Raw genomic sequence first — 22,676 nt, 5'->3', positions numbered from 1 at the left:
ACAGCAACACATTATCCATTTGAATGCTAAGTACACCTCATTCAGAACTTTAAAAAATGCTAACATATTCTGAGAGCTGAGAATAGCTCCAGTGGAACATGTTATCCCTGTCAGGCCCAACACACACACACACACACACACACACACACACACACACACACACACACACACACACACACACACACACACACTGTCAGAGACCTAAAGCGCTTTATGTAAAGAAATGAAAAGTGGATAATAGCTGCTTTAGCTGCACCTTTACCGTATAGTTGTGGAAGAACAGCTCTCTCTGAAATGGGCCAACACAGCAAATCTTAAGGCTATATGCCCCTTCTGTTTTAAGCATCTAGGGATCAGCAGGGCGGACTGGGCAGGCCATGGACTGAAGAGAAACAGGCAATCATCCAGTTCAGAGGTCTTTGCTTTCGTATCATGGCTGCAACGATAACCTCCAATGGTAATTTAATGCCGCCATTCAAGTAATGCACTTTATTGCACCAGTGGATTAAGTAATGATTATTTTGCGAAATTGCGGCCACACGATGGTCAATTAATCTTTAATGAAACTGAAACTTATGAGGCGGAGCGTGGCATTGCAATAAGCAGGCAACTGCCTGCCAAGGCAGTTACAAGCCTCAGTTGTGGCCTACACTCCCCATCTATCACCGTGTAAAAATAGAGCACTCTCGAAAGAGACACAATGAAAAGGCAAAGTCGCAGTTGCAGAGTCTCCGTTTTTTAGCATTCATGGGATGTTTGGAGGCCCATATCCTCCAACGTACGTGAAGGAAATATATCAGCCTCTGATGTATGCAGTGAGATTAACTGCCATTTTGAGGTGCTATTTATTTAGAGAGAGCCAGGCATGCTGGTTGCAGGGAATTATGTGCACTGACAGAGCATGAAGTTGGAGGTTATCAAACGGCTGCACGGGAATTCCAATATGCACCTATTCATTTCATCAGTAACTCTTTAATGATGGTAAGTGTAACTCTTTGCTCCAAAATCCAGTGTTTTTCCCAACAAATACCTGCATCAGCGCTATACAAACTGACGCTTTATAGCCCAATCATTCTCAATATTGCTCACATGCTACTGCAACAACACAGCAAAGTCAGGAAAGTCACAAAGATAAATGTTTTTCTCTGATTAGTTTCTCATTTCATTTTTGGCCCGAGGGCTCCAATTCTCTTACTCATTCCCCACTGCACTAACAAATGTTGATTGATTTGCTTTTATTGCATGACATCACTTCTACACTGGAGTGGGAGGACAAGACATCAAATTTCCAATACTTGAATACGTGCTCGGTGGGAGAACGTAGAGGAGAGCAGGAGAGGTGAAGAAACAGGAATGAGGAGAGTGATTGATGGAGTGAATGGGAGCCAAAGGATGACGGTGGGGACGAGTCAAGGGGCATGTGCACGAGTGTGGCGGGAGGAGAAGTGAGTGTAATGAAGTAAGACAGAGGAGATGTGTACAGAGACAGAGTACGAGGTAGAGAGAAAGAGGCATGGAAAGAGGAGGGACAGAAACATTGAGAGGAAAAGAAGGTGGAAAACAATAGATTGCAAGACTGATGCTGCTGCACTGAATGTCAGCATCCCAAACGATTCCCTCTGCAATCTGCCGGTATCAACACAATGATATGAGAAGAAATGTGTGTAGGTGTGTGCGTGCCTGCGTGTGTGTGGAATGGGGGTGTGGGGTACGGTCGAACAGCAGCGGTAAAGAGGGAGGGCTGAAGCACTCGGTGTTATTGTGCACCCGGCCGCTGGCACCAGCACTGTCAGTAAGCAGCGTTGATCCGTGAACTTGCCATCTGGATTCTCCCACAAATCACATTAAAGTTTCAAGCCCAGGAATACATCAAGCTAAATGAATATTGGATCCAGGGGCCGCAGACAGGCCTGATGGAGAAAAAGCCCTGTGCAACCCAACTCTTTGTGGTCAGACATGATCCATCCATCCCCTTTACGCCCTCCATCCCTCCCGCCTTCTGTTCTCTTCATCACTGATGGGCTGTGGTTCTGATGAGGTTCTGTAGAGGAGAAGGGAACCTACTGATATCGAACAAGAGGTACACAAGAACAGGTTAAAAATAAAAAGAAGTTGAAGTTGAAATCTTTGAACTGAGATCATGATTGTATAAAAATCAAAACAATCATCTGGCCATGAAGTCACACCAGCCTCGACACCAAATTGGGCCAGAGGCTTAAGGCTCATTTAATTTCCTCCTACTTCCGAACTCAGCCTTCATTTTAATCTGAACTACGCACCTGTAATGTTTCATGAATGTATCTTGCACGTTTCGACGCTATCCTGGTGTCAAAATCTGCCCACCAACAGGCATGTAAACACTTGAACGCAGAGCATCAGTGTCGCGCCTGGTAATTATGACTGAACTATTAGCATCAATAACTGACATGTAGAATTGACAAGCACAGTATGTGTTTGGATCATTTACCCAGCGATGTTTTTCAAAGGGTGTCACTATGACAATCTATTTGGAAGTTGTCCTAGATGTCAGACACAAAACTTGGCATATATTAAGATCTGCATTTGCTTCTAAATCACACACAGTTGTCAGTTTATCGTGTGTTGTGGGTGAAAATAAGGAACGTTAATTGCCACATGCATATGCACAATAAGAAATACCATTCAACTCTATGACAATACCCCCAAAATGATTCATGTGTACAGTATGCAATTGTAGCCTTATTCTCCCTTTCATTTCAGCTAGATTATGTTGATTCTGCATAAATGGATTCCTATTTTCACCCAAAGGTGAAAATAATACGTGAGCGGAAAAAGTAATGCAATCATTCATCATTCAATAACGCGTTATGTTCTGGTTCCTGGTTGCCTATTTTCTGCTGAAGCACTGTTTGTGCTCAAGTAAAACCTATTAAGAAAATATTGCCTCACCATAATGCCGTGTCCTACAAGGAGGAAAAAGATCTATTTAGTTCTTTTCCATTCGAGTGGCTTGTGGAGCTAGGGGTTTATTTTCCCCAGGCCTGGACTGAAGAGAAAGGCTTTACTGTTCGCTGATCAAGCTTCAGTTCTATGAGATACCCAGAGTGAGATAGGGATTGTCTCAGAGTCTAAAAATGATAAATACCATGTCCATGGTGAGAGTGAAGAGGTACTTTCAGCTTCAGCCCTAAATTGGCCTCTGGATTATGAATTCTACTATTTCCATTAGCATATAATAAGCGGAATGCTGCAAGTTTTGGTATGTAAACCACAAACAAATACAAATGGAAACACTTACTGAACACAGTAATGCATGTGATAGAAAATGCCCAAGAAGTAAAAGAAATTCTGTGCTAAATAATCCAACACAGCGCAAGCAGGCATCAATCATTGTTGTACATTGTCACACCGTGAGTGATCAGCCACAGAACAGGCAGCTCAAGTTGGACATAGTCGAGCTTTGAAGCACATCCTTTCAAAAAATACACGAGCGCTTGTGACACAAAGCAATCCCGGAAGGGCAGCCTTCCATTTAGCTGCAGCTTTTCCCACTCTGGTAACTTTTTCCTCACATATGTGATTACTTTGTCTGTGTATTGAACAGTATAGGTATCGTGCATTGACAGTATTACTGACTCTCATTTTTCCATTTCAGTTCTAACTCTGAGCACAAGTATACATTTAATTACAAAATGAGGAAAATAAATGATTCATGTCACTTTTCAAATTCATTTTGTAAGATTTTGTATTAAGTTCTTGTTATTATTTAGTTTGGGCCACTTCTGTGATGTGAAAATCATGAAGGCTGCACATTTCAGATTTATTTTTGTCCAAACGCTTCACCGATTTACAACACAAGCAAAATTGAACAAGGACTGGAATGTATTTTATTAAATTTTTTCTTGAATTGTACTTTGTCATTTTCTTTTTCCCACATTCTGTTTAACTTAATCCACTCATTTATCTCGTTTCAGGTCTTCAGGTCATTTTCCCAGATTACCTGCAGGAGAAGTTTGTCCAGTCAGCCCTGAGCTACATCATGTGCAATGGAGAGGGGGAGTATGTGTGCAGTAACAACCAATGCATCTGTCAGTGTGCCGACGATTATCCCCAATGCAACTGTCCCATCACCGACATCCAGATCATGGAGAACACCCTGTTGGGGATGTCTGAGTCCTGGGTATCCTCTTATAAAGACTTTGAGAACTCTGGTAAGGTGTAAATTCCACCAACTTTCATTTATCATGACAGTTAGGAAAATATTGTATTATTTGAAAGCATACCTATATAGCAGTTAAAGCTGTATAGGTATGTTTTACTATTTTGCAAGGGAATAATTCCTGAACAAATTTAGTCATCTTGAATCTGAAGGGCATATTAATGGGCACACATGCAGAGCTCAGGCAATTAATGTAATCTCATAATCTCTCAATTTTCTTGTTGCTCGAAGATAATTTAAAAAACACATTTCATACTTTGGCAGCCTAGTCCTTCCTTGTTCACTGCCAAATCTGCATGATTAATAGGAAATGATGTTTTGTTATGTTCACTGCAGAAAGTAGTCTGAAACTTTCATAGTGCTATAGAAAGGTTGTAGTTCATGGATGGGCAGACAATACAACTTTGTTTACTCTGACACCAAAGACTGGTGTTCGCTTCCTGTCTTCAACCAATGGTAAACAAAAATGTCCTATTACCACCGCAATGGTCTTTCCTTGACTGTAACCAAGCGTTTTGTATACGGGCAATAGATGAGGAAACACTTATCTCGGCCTTCTTTGCAACAAAATTACAAATGATTTAGGCATTTAGACTATTTTTACTTTAATACACATGTGAACGTGAGGTTGATGCCCAATGAAAAAGGCACAGAATAACTGTCACTGGCCGCAGAGCAGCAGCTGAGTGTTCAGTTCTGTTGGCTGTTAGCTGATAGCCAGACACATTGTCCAAAACAATAAAAGTGAGCAAGCTGTTTTCCCTATAGATATACAGTCTATGGTTTTCCCCCACTGTGTCACTTGCCGCAGAGTAGCAGCTGGGGTTTGGTGATGCACTCGGCTGTGTGATCGCTTGCGGCCCCTACCGGCCGGGGGCCAGAAGAAGTGAGTGAGGAGTCAGCAGGCTGTCAATAGCGGTATAAAACAGGTTCTGAGAAAGTCACCGCTACCACAAGAGGTCCTTGAACGTGCAGACATAACTGGCCTCCCAAAATATTTTGCAGTTTGCTGCGGCAGAATGCGAGATTAGCCATGGACAGCAACGAGGTGCACAGCCACTTATTCCTTTGTTATTTATCAGGAATAAATGATAACAAAAAGACAACTTTTGAAATTAATAATCTCTCCCATACAAATTTCTCAGACCCAAAAGTGGGCACTAAAATATTGGACACAGACAGGAAAAAAGCACAGCTAGTTCCCAGCTGTTACATTGCAAGTCACCATGTTTATCTATTATTGATATGATATAAAAGTGTCCCAATAAAACCTGCCAGCAACAGATAAATATATTTATGTACCATAGAAGAAAGTTAATGTGAGTCATGGAGGTCACTGAGTGCAGTAAGTCTGAGAAGAGGTGGAGAAAAGTGAACACAAAGAGGGCACAAATATTTATATAAATGTATAACTGTCCCAAAAAACAAAATGCATTTCACACACTCACCAAAAGAAGACATTAAGGAATCAATAAACGTTTGCAGGGTGTGCAATATGTGTAAAAAATTATCACTTTGTTTTTGGTTTAAAAAAATGGGACTAAACAGACAGATTGTGTAATTTACTGCATGTAACCATAACAACAGGTAACAATTAGTGTTTAGTAACAGTAAATGGAACATTCTTTTTTTATGGAAGATCCTGACAAAATGGTAAAAAACTACCAAAATAATATACGCTAGTTTAGTTGCATAGCCTTTTCTGAGGTTCTGCAGATGTTGCGTGCAATTTTTAAATACAGCATTTTGTTCTTAAATAAAAATGACATTATTGTATAGATTAAATTCAATTTGTGATTATATATTCTGGACCCAACACATTGAGATGTAATGGCACAAGAGGTAAAGTGGGGTTACATTCTGAGAGCTGTAATCTCTAGATAAGGTGCTGGGTGACTTGAGATAAGAGTCATTCGAGGGACTAGGACTCTTTGGAAGCTGGATCAAGAAAGAGATCCTTGATGGCTTTGAAGCCTGTGTAGAAGGACTTGGCAACTGTTGAACTGGCATGAAGGGATGACATGATAATGATTGTTTTTGGTGAGGAAATCAGACAATTTTGAATATTGGATGCCGGAGACACCCAGTTTTTCTCGGAAAAAGGCGAGGTAGGTGCCTGACATCTCTGAAAACTGGGTGGGGGAATATGGCAAGTTCAAAACAGGGGTGGAGAAGAAATCTTGTGTCTTTGAAGAAAAAGGGGGAAGGGAGCTGTGACATGCCTAGGAGGAGAGTGGAGGAAGTTCTGACATTTCTCGGCTGTGTCTCGAAAAGAGCTCTCAACTCTAATGCTCTTAAACTATCTTGGAAAGGTCTGTAGGAGGTGACTGGCTTACTGCGCAGGTCTTGAATATGGGCATCTTTTCCTTTTAGAGTTGAGTGTGGAGAAGCTTTGCATTCTGTGTTACTTCTTTTCTCCACAAAAATATTGTTTAGTGCTGCAGATGTAGGCTATATCATTAGATTGTGTGTAGCTTCTTGACTGTTGATATCGCTAAGGAAACATTTTAGGCATTAAATTGTTAACTTTATTATCTATATAATGATGTGCTTAAATTTATCTTCAGAGACAATAATAAGCTACTCTGACTTGTTTGACTCAAAATTTTCTTAATTAGCACTCCAAATAAAAGATTCCCTGCCCTTGTGTATCTGCTGCTGGAGCCTGAGTTACATCATCATGCCCCTTGTTGCTAAAAATTGGAGTTAGTGTTGAAAACAAGGGTCAGAGAGCTGGGCTCACGGTTGTCTAGGGAGGAGAAAAGCAATATTTATCAGAAGCAGCAGCAGGAACATAAAGGCAATAATCAACACTAGTGGGCACAAATTTGTTTGGGCAGTGAAAGTGTGAGAGCACAGAGTAAAAAGGTGTTTACTGAACTAAGGGTTTCAATTCTCTGTAAATGCTCAAAACAGAAGCAATCCAAAAGTAAACCCAAAACATCCAACCACATATACAACAAATTGGTCAGGATGCTCACTGAGCACTGCCACCTCACCACGATTGACCTCAATAGACACAATGAATTGGATTTTCCTTAAAAAAAAGCAATCTATAGACTGTGTTCAAGACGTTTCGGGGCGTCAACTTATAAAAATGTAGTGACAAGGTATCAGATCGTAAGCACACATCAAAGTATGCCGTACACAGCACCGAAAAAACAAAACAAATATAGCAAGTGAATCATCAATCAATTGTAAATGATCCCTTTGCAGTCTGCCAAACATAAAAAAAAGAACAGAAAAAGATTTTGGATTAATTGGGCAATATTACGTTTTGTTAATGACATTAGTTTTATGTCCTTGCCTTATGAACTGAACTCTCATGAAAGCAACAGCCGTATGCAAAAAGTGTTACACTCTTCTGATGACACAACCAACTTTTACTTAATTTCACTTTTACTTCAGTGTACTGTGACAGTTCATTTAGTCAGAACTCAGCAGAGTAATAGCAAACATGGAAGCTACAGTACAAAAAAGTACTCCTTTGTTTCCTCCCTCATCAGTTAATAAAAGTTTATTCTGACGGAGGGAGAGCATGTTTTGTTTTGTGTCGTAAAAATGCCTCAATAAATACAGCAGGTTCAAGAGTTTTGTCACTCTCCGGTATGAATCCTCCAAGCAGCCGGCTGCTTGCTGTTGCTTTGTTTGTAATTCAACCCAGGATGCTTGCCGGATTAGGGTTGAACAAATAAGTGTTTTGTAAAACAAACCCATTCGGCAATATTGTTAGCATTCTTATCATTTGTATGAAAACACACCGGTTGGTTCTCTGATAAGATTGTTTGAATAAATTGTTTTTTTTATTTCACTATTTCAACAAAGTTGAACAAATGCCAGAAATGTTTAGACTCGCTATGAAAATGTTAGCTCATCTTAGTCAGAGTAGTTTACCTGCTGCTTACCTGTGTGCCTTATTTGCTTAGAAGTTTGAGAATAAATGTAAAGTGCTCTCCTTTAATTCAAATAATCTGATTATTTTAACTATTTTAAAATATCTAACTCAGCAAATTTGAAGCATTCAGTTCAGAAAATCTATTACACGTTAATTCCTCTTTTTTCACTTTTTCACATTCTCTCTCCACTCCTTATCTCTCTGCTTTGCAATCTGCTCTCTCACTCCATCCCTCTCTGTCATCCAGATGAGTTCAAGTCCTTCCTGAAGAGGCTGCCCTCCACTCACTTCCTGCCCATCAGCAGTGTGCATCTCCTGTGGGGCAGCGACTGGGACCTTCAGGCCCGCTACAGGCTACTGCAGAGTTCCCTGGAGATCCAGCGGCTCAAGATCCAGCGCACCGCCCGCAAGCTCTTTGGCCTCAGCATCCGTTGTCACCACAACCCCAACCACCAGATGCCTAGGGAGAGGTGGGTAGATACAAGACCTCCACATCATAGTGGAAATGAAGTGTGGATTTACTCAGCAACATGCAGCAAAGGTGCCTTTTTTTGGCGCTGATATTTTTGGGATATCTGCTTTTCCAAGTGCAAGAAAAGCAAAAGGATGTGGCAGTGTAATGACATCTTTCAAGGGAATGTCTCCTCTGAGATGATGTAGAGGTTTTATTTTGATTGTTGCTTCTTGAAGCATGCACAGTAAGGATGTCATCCATTTTACATTTCAACTTATGGCTCTGTTGTTTCTGTCCATCAAGCCAACTTAGTGCTGAGGCTTGCACATGCCCAAAGCACTCTTGCTCACTCTTGTATTTCACATTGCAGTCTGAAAAGAAAATGTAGCTGTGGGAGTTTTCTTGATAGGTCATTGCACACATCTGTCACCGCCTACTGCAGTTGCAGCTTAAGAGCCTTGCTGCAGATGTGCCATGGTGTTTGCATTGCCTGAGATGCTAAGAATTTCCCAGCAAATATTAGAAAACACTATGCAAAATATGCAAAGTTCCCAGGTGCCACATGAAACATCCTGAAAACTGTTCTGTGTAGGGGATGTTGCTATATAAATGGAAACAGAAATCGTGAAATATTCATTTAAGTGGTCTGAAAATGAGCGGTTGTCAACTGTCACTGACAGAAAAGACACACACCTATGTGTGTGTGTGTGTGTGTGTGTGTGTGTGTGTGTGTGTGTGTGTGTGAGAGAGAGATAATTGGCAAAGGTTTGTTCTGAAGTGTTATCAAAGAGCCACCTCCTCTTCCATGGCATATGCATCAAGGGTGCCTGATGGCGCTGGAAAAAAGAGCAGCGTGTTTTATTTGCTTGTGTATGACAGGTTTGGATCAGATGGAAGACTTATTTGTTTTCAATACATCTGTGTGTGTGTGTGTGTGTGTGTGTGTGTGTGTGTGTGTGTGTGTGTGTGTGCGTGTGCGTCTGTGTGCTTTGCATATATGGAAAAAAATATATGTAAATGGTCTATAGCTCACCCAGGGGTGCTAAACTATGCTATGTTTTCATTTTAGTATTAACGGTTGTACAGAAAAGCATTTTGTTTTATTTCCACCCATCAACTTCTTATTTATGTCTGCTGTTAACGTCTAATGAAAACTATTCATTGTTTCACTAATATTTAACTGTATTGTAAGAATAACTATGTTAAAAGGCCATTTGTAAGTTTGCCCCATGCATGTGTATAGTCAGTATAGTGTCATCAATCTATCTTCTTTTCTCCCCAATTGAAGAAAAAGTTCCCCCTTCACCAACAGAGACTCCAACCTTCACCTCCCCTCTGGGCAGCTTATAACAGTTGATCAGAGGATGAGGTAATTGATGTAAAGCTGAAGGCCCACAAACCATCAGCACAAGTGTTTTCAAGGTGTGTGCCAACCACCTCAGGGAGGCCTTCCAGCACATCCTCAACCTGTCAGTAAAGCTGCAGAGGGTGCTGATGATGATGTGAAAAACATCCTGCCTGGCCCCAGTGGCCAAGAATGGGCTCACCAGGGCTCTAAATGACAGCAGGCCAGATCCGTTGTGAGGGGCCATTTAGATTCCCTCCAGATCATGCATAAGGCCCACAATGGGGAGGATGATAGTGTCAACCACCTGCTACCCTGTGCATACTTGGACAGGCACTGTAAGAATCATGTTCATTGACATCTCCTGTGGTTTAAACGGCAGCCAGTTTCCTCTGCTGGGAGAAATTCCCAGAGTGATCACTTGGAACACAGATTGCCCCACTGATTAGGGATGTCAGCTTTGGTTGATTCTGCTTTGGATTGCCTGAAACCTATGAACAGGTAACTGACTGGTTGATTTTATAAAAAAAAAGAAAGAAAAAAAAGCGAAATTACATGAAATACAAAAGGGAATGTCTTTTGTACTTCATGCAATTTCGCTCAATGAGCTTTAGAGCGCATTTCAAAGCACTATCCAATTAGAGGTGCTGAAATTTTAATGTTTTTTGTCGTAAATGTCTTGCCGTTTATTTTATTTTCTGTTGGCTTTGCTGAAGTTTATTGCCCTATGTTGATCAGGTGACGAGGGGGCTCCGATTCATCGGCCACTGAACGCTATCGCCTCCTATTATTGTAAAATAGTTTGATCAGTGGTCTTTAAAAAGACCCATTAGTTGACGTTCTAAATTGAAACGTTTTCAATATTTGTCAATATTATTCTCATTTGTCCACTTTCCTGCCTGCTCTTTAATTCGCTCTGAGAACCACACAGCAGCACGCACACACACACACACACACACACACACACACACACACACACACACACACACGCTCCGTTGGGCTGCTAAATTACAAATCCTGTTTTAATGAAGGCATGATTTGCCCTACTCTGCCTCTGATTGGCTGGTACTCATTGCCTCTGTTGATTGGGTTGGTTAGGTTAAGGCATGAGGAGTGAGATTGGTTAGAGTTAGTATAGGAATATCAAGGTAAGCCAGTCAGAGGCAGAGTAGGGCGGATCAGAGGAGTAAAGCCTGTCAAAGTCAAAGTAACCAGGATAAAAGAGATGGTGCAGTACTATTATTGGTTGGTGAAATCATCCCCCAGATTTATTAACACCTTATAAGAAAACTGGACTGCATACTGATATGCAAGACAAAAAGAGGACATACGAACTTGATACTTTCTGAGAAGGCTGTGGTTGAACCATGGTGCTGCAGGTGGCTCACAGTCTTTTGCAATGGGCTGGAAAGGTAAGAAAAGAGAAAAAGAACGTGTTTTGTGATGCTTTGTTGCCCTGGCAACCTAGCTAACAAAGATGGTTCATTCATAGAGGTGAGCTTGGACTTGCTAATGGTTGTTTTGTATAATGGAGTTTTGTATAATGGAAGATGACCTTCGTACTATAGCTGCTCAATAAAGCATGTGTATCATAAATGTGAATGTGAGTAAATGTATATTCAAAGCGCAGTTGAAAATAGAGGTGTGTATTATCCAATAATGTATTGACTGACACTACAACACAGTAGAGTGATGCATTCTTAATGAACCAGCTCCTTGTTTCATTTTATTTCATAATTCTTACATGCTGCCTCAACGCATTCACAATGTGCCAGTCCTAGTATGCTTTTAGTTTGATTAAATTATGGATGGCAAAATATGGGCAAGTTACTTATTATTAATTGCAATTATTATAATACTAAATGTTGTTATCAACTTAAACTTATCCAAAAAAAGCATGCTGCCCCTTCACCCTTTCATAATGCAAAAGGTCAGTAGATAAACACATTTACATCAGCTAAAGAAAGACCTGGCCATAATTACAATTGCATATCACCAACTTATAATTTTTCCAGGTTTACCTCACCGCAAGGTATCCATTCATGACAAGCATCATAAATTCCTGTTGTGAACACACACACACAATGCTATTGCATTTCCTGTAATGAATATAGCAGCTTGCTTCAAGTAGAATAAACATAGCCGTTTGTCTTTGGTATAAATGATTAATAGTGACAGATATGAAGTAGCTTCACTCCCAGCCAAATCATTTGCATCCAGGCTTTGCATTAGCTTTAATTATTCATGTCAAGTCAAGCATATTTACAAATATGAATGTGCCCTCCATGTGTTGAATTACTTTGCCCTAATTTCTATTTATTTTGACATGGCACAGGTTTTTAAGATTCTCTTAAACATGTTCAAATCAAATTTTGCATTTAGTATAATATATCCTGTCAAATCTTCAAGACTCTTTCTCATACAGAGCTACCAAAAGCTCCCCCACAATCCCTCCCAATCCATAGCAACAGGAAGTATGTTATGATACATTGCCAGTTCAGGATAACGCTCTGCAGATAATCCAGTAAGGAGAGATGATGTGACACTTTACATTAAGCATTTATTGCTCATTACTTCTTTCACAAGGCCGAGCTCTGACAACATACAGTGTACAGCTGCAGCTGTGGTCGTTGAAGCTGTAGCTGAGGATGTTGTGATTGCCCAGACTGCGGCTGCATGTGTGGTTGTTACTAAGCATGGTGCTATGTCATATGACTACCCTTTACTGCTCCTATTAACATTCACCAAGAAAGCATAGTTAAGCCACATGGGATTGGAACCCGTGGTGCTTATATCAGATATGACAGATGTGTTACACACCACAGGAGTTCAGGAATCCAGTAGCTTCAAAGCTCAGCCAGCACAACCATTTCAATTCAATGCACACATGCAACCCCTGCATTAGTGCTACATCCATTATAAACTGTGTCCCAGTCATAATCATAACAACCAAAGCACAGCCATGGCTACAGCCACAATCACACTACATAATACATGAAACTATATCATAATAGAACTCAACCTTTATCATAACACAGCTCTCTTTAGATCAGAGGGTATGCAGAATGTGGTGCGAAAACACTATTGTTTTTTAATTTGTGGGAATTTTTCTGTTTCCACTATCCTGCTCTGATGTCCTTTTCCTCTCTTTTCTTTTCCTTACTCAACACATAACATTTGCCACTTGACTTATACAATACCAAGGCTGTTTGAGGCTTGAATTCATGAAAACAAACAACGTCCGTTCCAATGTATTTTCATTTAACTTGCTCTGTCAAATCTAACCAAGCTGTTACTTTTGAAACAAATAAGGCAAAAATAAAGCTAGCTGCATGTTGCACAGTATTTCAACAGTTATTGCAAATATATTCAATTGCATTTGCTTTCAAACCTTTGTCACTCAAAGGTCTTCTTTACAATGAACACATGGTTAAGATTTGTTACTCAGTAAGAAGGTTGTGCTGGTATCATATTTACATATTAGGATTATTGTGGCCAAATAATCACTGTAAATGGCAACATCATGATAATCATCAAACTTTCTTGAAACACAACTATCAGAGCTAAGATATAGAAAAAAATAATTCCCACCATGATTGTATGATGAGTATAATGCTTTATTTGCAGTGTGAGAACCATTCATATTTTCATACAAATTCTTTTTTCTTTTGGGTGTAAATAGTTGTGAATGAATAATTACACTTGGTAAAGGTGAAGCTCACCTGTGAGGAAGAACAGAATGTGCACAATTTTGAAGCAGTATGTTTCTTTTGTGAATGCCAAAATGCATGCACCAACACATTCTTGCACTTTTTATAATGTCAGTAGCTCTGCCTGCATACACAAGCTAAATGAGGCGCTGGTGTCAGACACTGAGTTGCACTGACTAAGCGTTATTGGACGGGTTGCATGAACATATACACTTGCTGTGATTCAGTAGGTTGACTAGCTAATGTAAACATAGCAAGTTATGGCCAAAGTAGCTTCAGATCAGAGTTAGACAGATGAGGAGCAAAGTTAGCTGGGCCTGCTGTCACTGCTCCGCAGCCCTTAGAGCTAATCAAAATGGAGCAGCTAACAAAGACAGGAATGCAGTTTATGGTGCCCTCTGAAAATAGCGATAATCACAGTATTGATGGTAATATAAATTGTTGATTTACCATCAGGATGTTTCCCTTCAATATTGTCAAACCAGTATACTTGCACATCTCTGCTTGCTGGCTCTTTAGTATTCATACTGCGATGGACAGGAAAAACAAGCTAGAGGCAACTAACATGATACACTCATCTCTCTGAAGACACTCCAGGCCAAACTGCATAACTACAGAGAGGCAATGGAAAATGATATAAAAATTACAAATACAGTTCTTGCACCAGGAGATTAAGACGTGTTATTTTTAGGGGAAAAGGCAAAAGCAGACATCAGCCGACTAGTGCACATAACAGGCTCAAGAAATAGCTGCTCCACACTAGGCACATACCGAGTTTGCAATAGAACAAAACAAATGGAAAAAAAACTAATTCGTGTAATTCACATGATCAGATGGGATGCAGCATTTTATTTTAGAAAATACACAGGTCTGGACAATTTAAGCCAAAGAATAAGAGGAAACTGAGGGTAGCTCATATTTAAGGGAACCAAACTCATTTGACGTGACACTGACGCTTTCAGACTCATGTTGTTATGTCATGTTGCAAACTAATATCATGCCAAACAAAACCCAAAATATACAACTGCATTGCACTCTATCAGATACAATACTTGCTGAGCAGATTAAAAGACATATTGGCCTTACAAATCTCAAGGATTCCCAAAGCACATATTCAGGGTCATAATATATGGCAAGATTCAACCATACCAAGTTAGTGGAATGGCTGTGTGCAGATTACACTTAATCTTGAAGAGCAAAAAAGAATACCTTTATATCCATTTTATATGAAGTTATAGCCTTCAAAATGATTCATTACTATTTTGTTATGTTTTCTGGTCTAACTATATATTACAAGATTACATTATTATAATAGAATCACTCAGCCAACCAGCATTCTTTAGTAACTTATTAGCATCAATTCTTCACTTTACCCAGCTTTTTTCTCAGATAGGGTTATCCCCTTTCCCTTCTAATATTAATGCTTTCCATTGAGCTACTTGCGATCTCTGTTCATGTCATGTTCCTTCCAAAAAGAAGCACAATGTCTGATTGTATGCTGACGATTTATTGTTATACAGTTCAAACTCTCACAAAGCTGTTTATCCTATTGAGTATGTTCAACGTTTTTAGGCTTAACCTCTAAAAGAGTGTCATTTGAAATATGTTGCCTCACACTAAACATCCTGCTGCCAAAATTGAACAATTTTAGACCATTTCAAATATCCAGGTGTTAAATGGGGACAATGGATACAATTAGAATACAGAAATATAATTGTGATTTAATTTGAAATTATCAAAATCAAAAGCCCAACCATATACAGAATTGCACTGAATTGAATTCCAGCCATTCCATGACTACTGAAACATGTTTGTGTGGCAAAATAAAGGACACGTTGCTATTGAGTACTTTTCAAGATTTTTACATTTCCTAAAATGCAGGTGTGGGAATATGGGATAATTTATAGCGTACCTTCACTTTATCACATCTTCAATTTGAAGTCAAAGTTAGTGGAATCAAGCATTGTGCTTCCATTGTCCTCTATAGATGATTTGTTCCAGGCTCATTTGGGGTATTGCTTGGGGGCTTTATGGCCTGCTGAGAATGCATTGTCATCCATCATAGTTAAGCCTTAGCTTCATTAACATGTCAAGCTAACCTTGATCAGCCCTCCTCTGAAAAATCAGGATTCAGAATTCACCTCCTACACTCAGAAAAGAAGTTCCAGTACTGTCAAGATGACAGGGAAAGATGCCTGAGGGGAAAAGAAGAGCCATGATAAGAATAGCAAGTAATGCCTTCCACCTGAGGGGAATAACGCAACTCCTCCCCCTTGAAGGGAAGAAATTATCCTATTCCCAGACCATCCTGACTAGATGATTTCCATGTGTACAATGCTGCCAACCTTTTAACAATGCATTTCATTGACAGTTTGATTATTTTATGTGTTTTATCTCTTCGAGCTATTGGTGTCCATTCATTTTAGTAAGCTAAGTCAACTGATGACAAGGTACAAGCTTACTCTAGATACAGTAATGCACCCCAGTTAACTTAATGATGGGTTTTATTCTTAAATCTTTCAAGTGCATTACCACTCAATTAAAATATAATGAAACACAATTAAAACCAAACATCATGTCCACGGTAATAGATGTGAAATCAAGTTTCAAGTCTTTGACATTTTCTGATGTACAGAGGATGAACAGAGATGAATGAAAGGTCTTCTGGAAGATTTTTCAGCAGTTATGTATTGCATAGATATTTTGTAGTAAATGGGATGACAAATAGTGCTGATATAATAAACCTTTGAACTTTCCATCTGACCACTGTTCTTCTTTCTTGATTTTCTTTCTCCTTTCTCTGTAGATCTGTGATGCAGTGGCTCAACAGGGTTCAGTCCTTCCTCTACTGCAACGAGAACGGGTTCTGGGGGACCTTCCTGGAGAGCCAAAGGACATGCGTGTGCCACACAGGTGTCACGCTGTGCCAGCGACCCATCCCGTGTGTCATAGGTGGCAACAACAGCTGTGCCATGTGCAGCCTGGCAAACATCTCCCAATGTGGCTCCTGCAACAAGGGCTATAAGTTGTACCGTGGTCGCTGTGAGCCCCAGAATGTGGACTCAGAACGTAGTGAGCAGTTCATCAGCTTTGAAACTGATCTGGACTTTCAGGACTTGGAACTCAAATACCTGTTACAGAAAATGGATTCGCGACTGTACATTCACACTACTTTCATCAGTAATGAGATCCGACTAGAGACCTTCTTTGACCCTCGATGGCGTAAGCGCATGTCCCTGACTCTCAAGAGTAACAAAAACCGGATGGACTACCTCCACATGATAATCGGTCTATCGATGAAGATCTGCCAGATGCGAAATAGCAGCATTGACCCCATGTTCTTTGTTTATGTCAACCCATTCAGTGGTAGTCACTCAGAAGGCTGGAGCATGCCCTTTGGAGAACATGGTTACCCACGCTGGGAAAAAGTACGACTGCAGAACTCCCAATGCTTCAACTGGACTCTCCTGCTGGGCAACCGGTGGAAGACCTTCTTTGAGACGGTGCACATCTACCTGCGTAGCCGTGCTAAGATCCCAACTGGCCTACGCAATGACACAGGACAGGGTCCAGTGGATCTCGGAGACCCTAACAAGCGGCAGATCTACATAAAAATATCTGATATTCAAGTGTTTGGCTACAGCCTGCGCTTTAATGCCGACCTGCTCCGTAGTGCTGTACAGCAGGTTAACCAGTCGTACACACAAGGAACTCAGTTCTACTCATCCTCATCTGTTATGCTCCTGTTACTGGACATTCGGGATCGAATTAACCGCCTTGCACCTCCGTCTGCACCTGGCAAACCCCAGCTGGACCTCTTCTCTTGTATGCTAAAGCATAGGCTCAAGCTCAACAACAGTGAGATGATTCGAGTAAATCATGCCTTGGACATGTACAGCACAGAGATTCTAAAACAATCAGATCACCTGACTGCTAAACTCTGTTGAACATAATAACATAAACACAAGGACGGCAAACTGAAACACCCAACAAATGAACTATGAGGGGAAATTAATCTTAATTTTTCTTTCTCTTTTTCATTTTTGGACCTTTTCTGCCTTTTGATGTAATATTAACTTTGTAAGCATAATTCTTAAAGAGATAAAGGAAAAAGGCATTGATGAAAAGCATTTCAGATAAGATAACGAAGATCAATGGAACCACTATAAAGACTGTATCATATTTGTCCCAGCATGTCTGTCATTCCCTAAAAGAACTTAAAAGAGAGAGAAAAAAATGAAATATAAAATCTATGTACTGGTGAAAAAGAGGCCTTGATTTTACTCTGAGGGATCAAAGGTTATATCTGAAACTGCCATTGTTTACTGAGAAAAACATTTTTAAAGTAATAATGATATAACACAAGGGCAGACCAGATATCCTTTTATTTCAGCTAATGTGCAAAATATTTCAGACATAATGGACAGTTTAATATTTAAAAAAAAAAATGTTTATACATTGTAAGGATTAAATAGCCCTAGTGAGTAAGTAGTCAACACATTACTTATAGACTCTTTATTACATTTCAAACCCACAGCAAATCTGCATTGCTCTTCGGGAGTTATGAGGCACTCTGTCATAGTTCTGACACATAAGGCACACAGCAGGGCAGTAATGGATAGTCATGTCAAATAACAAAAGCCAGCTGTTTATATATATACATATATATGTGGGTGAATGTATGTGTGTGTGCGCGTGTGCAAATGTGCGTGTACATTTTTTTTGGCTTGATGCTTATTGCTGTTTGTTAATTGAATGTGTCATTTGAGATTGACTCCAGTCTAGGCAAAATCTTGCATTTGGAGCGCTTCTTCCCGTGTTTGAAATTCAAGCTGTGTTTTTCACAAGGCAGTACCTCCTGGTGCGTGAGTGCAATATTGTGGTCTGAAGATTTAACAATCAATGCTATTTTGTACAGCTTTGCAAAATGTACATGTTGTGACTGCTGATTTGTGGAGCTTTTCAGCATCAAGAGCAAAATGTAAACATTCATCATTCAGACACATTTGCAAGACAACTTAAAGCCATACACTTCCCTGAGGTAGACATATAGTAAGACATAAAGTTCATCCCCGTTTCACAAAAGTACGTACATGAAAAAAATTAAAAAAATGTTCCATTTTTATGGTTTTATTTTATTCTCTCAGTTTTTAGATAAGAGCACAGCAAAAAGGGAGATGACAAGGGAAGGCATATTATGTTGGATAAGAATCGTGTTGTAAAGCCACTGAATTTCTCTGTTGTGCCACAGGAAAAAAAAAAAAAAAAAAAAAGAAATGGTTATATTAAAGCTTAAAATACCTTTTTGGCAGTGTTTAATCTGTAAGCTTTTTATGACCACATGTAAAGATTTCCATTTTTCTCTCAAGATATGGAATTTAACCTTGTTTTTGCATGTTGCTGGAAACATCAACAGAGCTGCAACTGTGTTTAACACTCTAAATCATCAAACTGAAATATGAAACACTACCTATGTATTGTCGGTCACACTTTATTTGGGTAATCCGATGCTGAGACATTGCTATTGCTGTTTAGTTTTTGTAGGTCCACTCCATTACCTGCATGTTTGTTAACAACAACAAAGGCAAGGCCACTCATGTCATACAACCCTGCTGTTCTAGCCATTGGTGGGGTTGATCTTAAAAAAGAGGAGATTTCATTTTTGCTGCCATGGCTCCCAAACTCTGGAAAATCCTTCCTCCCAGTGTAAAAGCTGCCAGCCCAGTTGCAAGAATTTAGACTAACATCTAACAAATGTTCTATTTTTCAGATTGTTTTATTGTTTTTTATGTCTGTTGGTCTCTTAATGTAGTTATAGTTTGGTTCCCTTGGTACTTTTTGTTTCATTTTGTGTTCTTGTAAATAATTGTTGTTCTTTTACATTGTGATGTCACTCGTCTTGTGGGGTCAGCTGAAAGCAGAGGCATGTAATATAGGAACAACCATGATGAGTTGTGACAAAAACATGAACCAGGCTGCAATTCCTCAACCAATCCAACACGTCTTGAAAACAGTGGTCAAATTTGGGGCATTGATTAAGCAAGTAATTGCAGCAGCCCTGGAATAAAACCTGTTTCTGATTCTTATGGACGTATCTTTGTCAGCTGCAGATTTTACTGCATCCACAATCACAGCTTTGATGTGCATTCTTGCCGTGATGTAACCGACAGAATAATCTCTGGCTTTGTGTGGCGATGATTATCCTTATCTTTTATTTTGCTGTTGCCAGTATTTTTGTGAAGCACATTGTAACTCTCGAGAGGTGCTTTATAAATAAGAACTTAGTCAGTTTCACTACAAATCTAATCAATTTCAGGTGATTCTGTAGTCTGCAAAATAATTTACCCATTTCCAATTTACGGGTTAGCGTATATGTGGTGGCTGGGTCAGGCTCAGGTTGTCAGGCTCAGCTCTGTGTTGTCAAATCAATCTCACAGTACAATACTTTAACCAGTCTATTTCTTTTGTCAGGTCAATACCTCAACATCCGTAAAGGTGCATTTAGTGAGTGAGCAGTTACCGCTGCAATGCTATTGTTTTGAATTTGCATAGGATAGCAACACTGCCTCTAGGACCACAGCAGCAAGGGGAGAGAGGGCATCTGAACCAGTGGATACCTTTCAAATGTATTGTATTGTGACCAATCTGCTTGGGTGTAGATGGTAACTGCAAGCTGTCTCAAAGCTCCTTGGTGTTGTTGTTTATCAGGCCAAGTTATGGATTTTGAGCTTATTTTCAGCATGCTAATGTTAACTAATGGTAGACTGTACACTTTTGCAAATATGTTAGGACCCATAGCATTGCCATTCTAACATTTGCATGCTAACAGTATCTCCTAATGGATTCTTTCAAGATGCCTGAGATGGCCACACGCCTGCAGTCAATAGATATGCAGTAAATTGGGGTCTTGATTGTTCAGCATTAACATTGGACTATCCAAATGAATTGTTACATTATTATTATTTATATTATTATTATTATTATTAAGTGCCTGTTATCTATCCCTTTAACACATTTAGAGCTGGAGAAAACTTTTAGATGTTACACAGACGAGTGACACTGAATTAGCTTCAGAATTTAGGACCATAAATGCTGACACTTTTCATCTCCTCCTGAGATCTACCCCTTTCAGGAGGTTTGTGCATGTGGGGAAATCAACCACCAGACAGAGGGTCAAAGGATGACTTGAAGTTTTGGTTGACATTTTTTGTCCCCTGTTGTACAATGTATCTGTAAATATTAACTCTGTTACAGTAACAACCTCTGCTACAGTAACATTATTATAATAATATAACAGTATTGAAAGGGAATACAAAGACTACTTTTAAAAAAAGCCCTCCATTTGAGTACATCAGCACAAAGTACAGGGCACTCATGTCTAATGTATCTAATTAGATTCATGACAATGTATGACTGTTTTTATATTGTCAAAACATTCTGTACATTAAGATTTAGTTTTGAGCCACCGCAAGGTCCATAAAACAAGCACATTTACTCGTATGGCATTATGCTACCACAGTGTTGCTTACATGTATCCATGGATATGTCTGAAGATTTTTACACCTAATACCTTGCCTATGTACTTTTTTGCTGTTCTGTTGACATCATTATATCAGCTTATTTCAAATGAATGTTTCATATAATAATCTATTTCTCATTAAAAGGCTATATTTAATAAGAAGAGCAAGGCTTGTTTGTACCATTTCCCATTCTAGAAACTAGTATTAATATTTTGCTCATAGGGTATATACCAAATGGTGTGTAAGATTCAAAGTACTGAACTGTGGTTACAATAGGATTTTGTTGGCCAGTATATGAAAAATCAGCTTGACATATAGTGTAAAAGCAACAATCAAAATGCTTACAAGTGTTTTATGAATTATTAAAAACATTGTAGTTCTTTTGATGATACTCAGAGAACCAACGAGACAAGAGGTTTCGGTTAGGAGACACAGGGTAATCTATTTATTCACAATGATTGGTACAATTACACCAATAATTATTTATAGACAGAACATTATCGTTAGTGATGAAAAGGAAAGTGGAACATTTTATCTGCCTCATTTGTTTTAATGTGTACCAGTATTATCTACAGTTTATTATTTTCATACTGTATTACTTCTAAAAAATGTAGATTGTAACATACGTTATATCACATAAACTGTTTTAAGAACAGTTTTTAACAAATACAAATAATCTTAAAACAAAGATTAGATTAAAGATGGAAAGATTCTATATTAACTGTCAACAGTGCTATCATACACACACTTTACAACATCTAACATTATACCGTGCAATTGAAGGAGTGTGTCATTTAGATATTCCTCATCCTCTTTTTGCCAAAAAGAAAACTATGGTTCATGGGGAAATGGTCGTTTCAAACAATAAACTATCTTGCATATTAGCATGAATAGCATGCTAACGCTGCTAGCTCCGTATGGCGTAAGACATGATACCCTGCTGAGTCATATTCCCAATAATGTAGTTCCATATGCCCACAACAAAATCTAATTTTCTTACCATTCCTGCATTTTTACAAAAATATGATTTTGTCTTAACCCTCACATGGAGCTCCCAATGAGAAATCTTGGACCTCCCTGTCATCCTTTATTGGCTTCCCGCTAAACTCTGCCAGTTGTGTTGGTTGAAATGCCGAGTCATGCCAAAGAAACCAGGAATTGATCCTGCAGATGTCTGCTGTGTTGTGCCACCTGGACGCTCCTCTGCCTCTGTTTGTGTGTGGGCGTCCTTTTTTTAGCACAAGTAGTTAAAACCAGATACACCCGTAGGTCCCCCATTTGGACGCAGAGTACATCAAAACTTAGAGAGTTTTGTGTTAAAAGTAACTGGCAGAGAACCCACGAAGAACGAATATAGTGATGTTATAGTTCTGCAGAAACCTCAGCGTCCTGGGAACAACATGAACTAGGTCACTTCTACATGAGACAAACACATCTCCCATCAGCCAAGCAAACAAATAACAAAATATCATAAATCATACTCGATATGACTGGGACAGACCGGAGAAAAAGGCTGCTACACTCCGTTAGCAACGTGCTACCTACGAACATGCA

At 39.4% G+C, this 22,676-nt stretch overlaps 1 protein-coding gene across 1 annotated transcript in view; it reads left to right on the top strand.

Annotated features, from left to right (window-relative positions):
• The window catches only part of brinp1 (bone morphogenetic protein/retinoic acid inducible neural-specific 1), a 104,828-nt gene extending 83,528 nt beyond the window's left edge, over positions 1-21,300 (top strand). Inside the window, exons 6-8 of the mRNA XM_068706302.1 lie at positions 3,954-4,190; positions 8,341-8,563; positions 16,409-21,300. Coding sequence (XP_068562403.1) covers positions 3,954-4,190; positions 8,341-8,563; positions 16,409-17,549 — 1,601 coding nt within the window. The 3' untranslated portion in view covers positions 17,550-21,300. The remainder of the gene's footprint in view (positions 1-3,953; positions 4,191-8,340; positions 8,564-16,408) is intronic.
• Positions 21,301-22,676: the final 1,376 nt, after the last annotated feature.

Source organism: Cebidichthys violaceus, unplaced genomic scaffold (assembly GCF_023349555.1).
Source record: "Cebidichthys violaceus isolate CVI_PGR_0920_01 unplaced genomic scaffold, fCebVio1.0.p SCAF_12, whole genome shotgun sequence".
In the NCBI taxonomy this organism is placed as follows: Eukaryota; Metazoa; Chordata; class Actinopteri; order Perciformes; family Stichaeidae; genus Cebidichthys; species Cebidichthys violaceus.
Note: the sequence above shows the minus strand (reverse complement) of the source record. Positions and strands in the feature narration are given on the sequence as shown.